Consider the following 4,679-nt stretch of genomic DNA (forward strand, 5'->3'; position numbering starts at 1 on the left):
TTTTTCCATTTTTATTTTTATTACTACAAGTTTGTAATACGTAATAATCACATTTACCATGGGGAGTTTGTACCTAATATCTCAATTATCTCCTCCACCACCCTCCATAATAAAAAAAACTGTTGAATGTGGGCTATGATCCTTTTCATCATATCTAATATTATTTTCTTCTGCCTTTTTTTTTAACCTCAATGATTTCCTAAATTCCTAAGTTCTATTGATCCTCTATCTTATTTTAAATTTTTGCCTTTAATTTTATAATTACCAATCTTTTACTCTCTCTCTGTCTCTGTCTCTCTCTGGATTTTTTCTATAGTTAGATGTTTACAATGTTCTATATCTTCTCTTAGAAAAGGACTTGTGAGGCTACCCATTGACATTTATGATTAAAAGATGCTAAAAACAGGATAATGTAAAATGTTTTAGGACTTACTCAAGTTTGAAGACCATTGAGACTTACCATTTTGCTTTTTCTAATAGTTTTGCCTTTTTTAAAACTGCTTTTACAATTACTGTTTTAATACTTTTTCATTTTAGTAACGTTCTGGAATTCACAGAACGCTTCACAGAATGCTTGGCTTATTCAACCTTTTTTTAAACCTGTTTCACCTACTTGCAGGCATTGAGAAAAATAACCAAGGGGCTGTGCGGTTGCCAAACACTGTAGAACTTAGGCTGAGCATTGGTTTTGATCTAAAGGGCCCTTAGTGGTGTGGTTCAGCCTCGTATCTATGACATGCGCAGAGTGCTCGGTAGCATTGTTTGCAGGAACCCAAACTCCAGATGTGCAGGTAAACTGGCATATTTATACAGCGAAGTATTGTTCAACAACAAAAATGTATAGACACTATTTGTGGATGGCTCTCACAACATAATGTTAAGGGTCAATAAAAGTGCATACCATGAGTCCATTTATGTAAAGTCCATAAACAGACAAAATTAATCTATGGAACTGAAACAACCATGGTTACTTTTGGGAAGTAATGAGAACATACTAACTTCTGACGTTCAGCTGATGATCTACATCATGCCCTGAGTAGTGGCTACACAGGTGTCTTCCCCGTGCAGAAATCTATCCAGGTATACTTTCTGTACACTTCTTAAATGGATGTTATACTTCAATAAAAGTTCACCAAAAAATAAAGACGTTGTGTTTATTACCAAAAGAAAACCATGGCAGATATCCTGAAAGAGTGTTTTACGTATATTTTACTGTGGCTGATAATATGATGGTGTTCACACGAACACCTGGTCACTTAGAGTATCATTTAGCTTTAGCCTGTGCGGCCGCTGCAGCTTCCTCGCGCCATTTAGCTTTCTTGGCCAGGTTCCAGCTTGTTAAGGATTCATGCCGTTCTGTAGCCTGCAAAAGAGCGAGAACGAAAGAGAAAAGGATTGTGACCTTCTAGAAGAACTTGTATTTTAGTTGAGCATGTTAAAGAAATTCTGAGAAAAGTAATTTAAAACATCTATTACAAATAGTATCCAAGAAAAATGGTTCTTTGGTATGGAAAAAAAATTCCTACACTAGTTAACAGGATAGCAGATGTAAGAACTACTACCATGTAGACATGTTTGTTGGATGCAGTGTAACAAAACAGTTTCAAGTATTTAATCCTGAAACAAGAAAGGGAAATAAATCTTCAGGTATCAGAAGTGAAAGTAACTTAGGGAAGGAACCGGTGGGAATGGGAGACTCCAGTCAGGGTGGGAGGAAATGGTTTCAGTTGGGGGACTGCGAAAAATAGTAGCCTTAACAGCTATGAGCTACAAGTTTGTTTTGTTTTTTTTTGTTTTGTTTTGTTTTTCCCTGGTACCGGGAATTGAACTCATGACTTTGCGCTTGACAGGCAGGCGCTGTGCCACTGAGCTAAATCCCCAGCCCCTGGGTTACAAGTTTAATTCCTATATAGAGGTGAGTGTAGGATTTGGATCTTTATGGGGTTGAACTTCTAGGAAGCTGAAGGAGTCAGGAAGGCATGAAATGCCTTAAAACTACTATCACCAGCCTTCAAGGAAAGTAGGCATTTATTTGGAGGGAAAAACCTATTGTCTGGCTTTTGTGTTGTAAATGAGATAATATACCAACCATGAAAAAATTTCTGAGGGGCTGGGGATTTAGCTCAGCGGCAAAGCGCCTGCCTGGCAAGCGCAAGGTCGTGAGTTCGGTTCCCGGTACCGGAGAAAAACCAAAAAAAAAAAAAAAAAAAAAAAGAAAAAATTTCTGGAACCTAGAAAATCCTAGGGTTGGCAGGCATTTACATAGGGTAAGTTAAAAAAGATGATTGAAGGTCTTTATTTTACATGTTTGTTCAGGTCAACAAGCATTTTAAAAAGTGTGTGTTGAATGAGAATAATTTTAAAGGATGAATTACTTTCCAAGCTAACAGGAGCAAAAACATTTATGTGCTAAGTTTGTGGGTTATCATCTTGGTATGAGATTAGTGGGCTCAGAGTCACTGGGGAACCTGAGGAATGCTGAACACTACAATCACAGGACTAACTGCTGGGCTGGGCATTTAGCTCAGCAGCACAGTGCCTGCCTGGCAAGCGCAAGGTCGTGAGTTCAATTCCAGGTACTGGAAAAAAACAACAGAACAAAACAAAAAATTAGCTAACTGCCAGAGAGTGAAGGTTAGGGACCCAAGCAACTCTTCAGTGTGATGTGGCTGCTACTGAAATGCACTGATCACTACTGAAGAAGTTTGGCTGTAGTGGGGTCAGCTGCACTAGTGGGGTCAGCCGACATAATGAAGAGGGATGTGGTAAGCTAGAGCGTATACAGAGAGTTCTGACATGGAGGGTGTCAAAGACAAGATGGGAAAACAGGGATGAGTTCCCTATCTCCCAGTACTAGGGTGGGAGCGGCTGTTCTTGGTGATAAAAAGTGACCAGCAGGTGGAAGATTTGGGGAAACAGAGAACAAAATTGAAAATTGTCATCCTCTGCTCTCTCCCAAGAGGTATCAAACAGAAACCATGCGTTAGAGATAGCTGAAGGGTTCGTGTACAGGGAAGAACTACTTATTAATTTCATGCAATGACTGGCCGAGTTGATCATCTAAGGAACGATATAGTCTGGATAACTTTCATGCAACAAAGCTCTCCTTGTGAAGATTTTAACCAGATTAAGGGGCTGGGGATTTAGCTCAGTGGCAAAAGCGCCTGCCTGGCAAGCGCAAGGTTGTGAGTTTGGTTCCCGGTACCGAAGAAAAACCAAAAAAAAAAAAAAAAAAAAAACCAGGTTAAAACTGCACTGTTTTTGTCTGTTTTGTGAGTAGAAAAAAGCATTTGTCTCTCTTGGCCACGGAGTTAATTTAATTCAGATTTCCTTGAATATGAGTGTTTCAGGGAAATTTGTTCTAACTTTAAATTGAGAACAAAGTCCATAACAGTTCTTAAAACTTTGTAAGTCCTCTCTCTCCCTCTTTTCTTATTTCAGTGCTGCAGATGGAACCCCAGAGGCTCATGCATGTTAGGCATCCCCAGTAACCAGTCTGCCTGTGTGCTGAGGAGGGACTTACCTTTTTGGCTGATGCTATCACCACAAAGCAGGCAATAACTGTGAGTCCAATCATTACATAGCAGAGTTTCACCCGCGCTTTGTTTCTTGCAGCATCTATCATTTCAGGCCTAAATCAAGATAGAATTTTGTTATATCAAAGTAATATGGTTTGCTGACCATATGATACGGTCAGGTATGATAAATGATTTGTTATGTGTTATTACAAAAATTTCCAGAACAAACAGTAGATGTGAAAGACTTCCAAGTCTTATCCATTTCAAATTAACATATTTAGCCACCATGAAACCACAGTATAGAATATTTAGTTTCTAACTAGTGTAGAGATTGTGAGCTATGTTTTTTTATATACTGATTAGGATAAGTGTTAAAATCTATGTTTATAAGTCATATTAACTTAATCTCTGCTGTGTTCAATACATTTTGTTTCCTTTTTTTTTTTTTTTTTTTTTGAGACAGGTTCTTACTATGTAGCCCAAGCTGCCCTCACACTTGCAGCGATCCTTTGTTTTCTATTTTGAACAGACATTTTTAAAAACTCAATATCAATTCTTTTTCCCCACTGACCTCCTAGTTTCTCCTTGCTCTCCCCTGCTATTTCCAAAAATCAACTGTTTTCTTCATGGCTTTTGCAGGAACTTTAAAAGAAATGATAAAAATCACAGCAATTTGTTGAAGAAAATGGGAAAGAGGGAAATTTATAGCAGTTAACACCCATATCAGGGAAATAGAACAAGCACAAACAAACAACTTAATATTGAACCTCAAACATCTAGAAAAGGAAAAGAAGACCAAGCCAAAAGCTCATAGGAGGGAAGAAATTATAAAGATAAGTGAAGAAATTAACGCATTGGAGACTAAAATAGATAAGAAGAATCATTGAATCAAAGAGTTGGTTCTTTGAAAGATTAAATAAAATCGAGAAATCCTTAGCCAATCTATCAAAAAAAGGAAAGAAAAAACTCAAATCTATGCAATTAGAATGAAAAGGGTAAAGTCACAACGGACCCTGGAGAAATCCAGATGATTGTCTACACCTACTTTGAAAACTTGTATTCTAGTAAGATGAAAAATGCAGAAAAAATGGACAGATCCCTAGATATAAATGAATTACCAAAGTTGAATTGAGAAGATATAAAAACCCTAAATAAAATAAT

General features: G+C 37.5%; 1 protein-coding gene across 1 annotated transcript; it reads right to left on the reverse strand.

The window, feature by feature from the left end:
• On the reverse strand, positions 1–3,632 carry Fam162b (family with sequence similarity 162, member B; the record flags this gene model as incomplete). The annotated part of the gene is given in 2 exon segments (XM_013516576.1): positions 1–1,363; positions 3,524–3,632. Coding segments are annotated over 2 exon segments (208 nt in total), but the record flags the coding sequence as incomplete, so codon positions are not given.
• Between the last annotated feature and the right edge of the window lie 1,047 nt (positions 3,633–4,679).

This window comes from Chinchilla lanigera, unplaced genomic scaffold (assembly GCF_000276665.1).
Source record: "Chinchilla lanigera isolate Chin_1 unplaced genomic scaffold, ChiLan1.0 scaffold00035, whole genome shotgun sequence".
Classification (NCBI taxonomy): domain Eukaryota; kingdom Metazoa; phylum Chordata; class Mammalia; order Rodentia; family Chinchillidae; genus Chinchilla; species Chinchilla lanigera.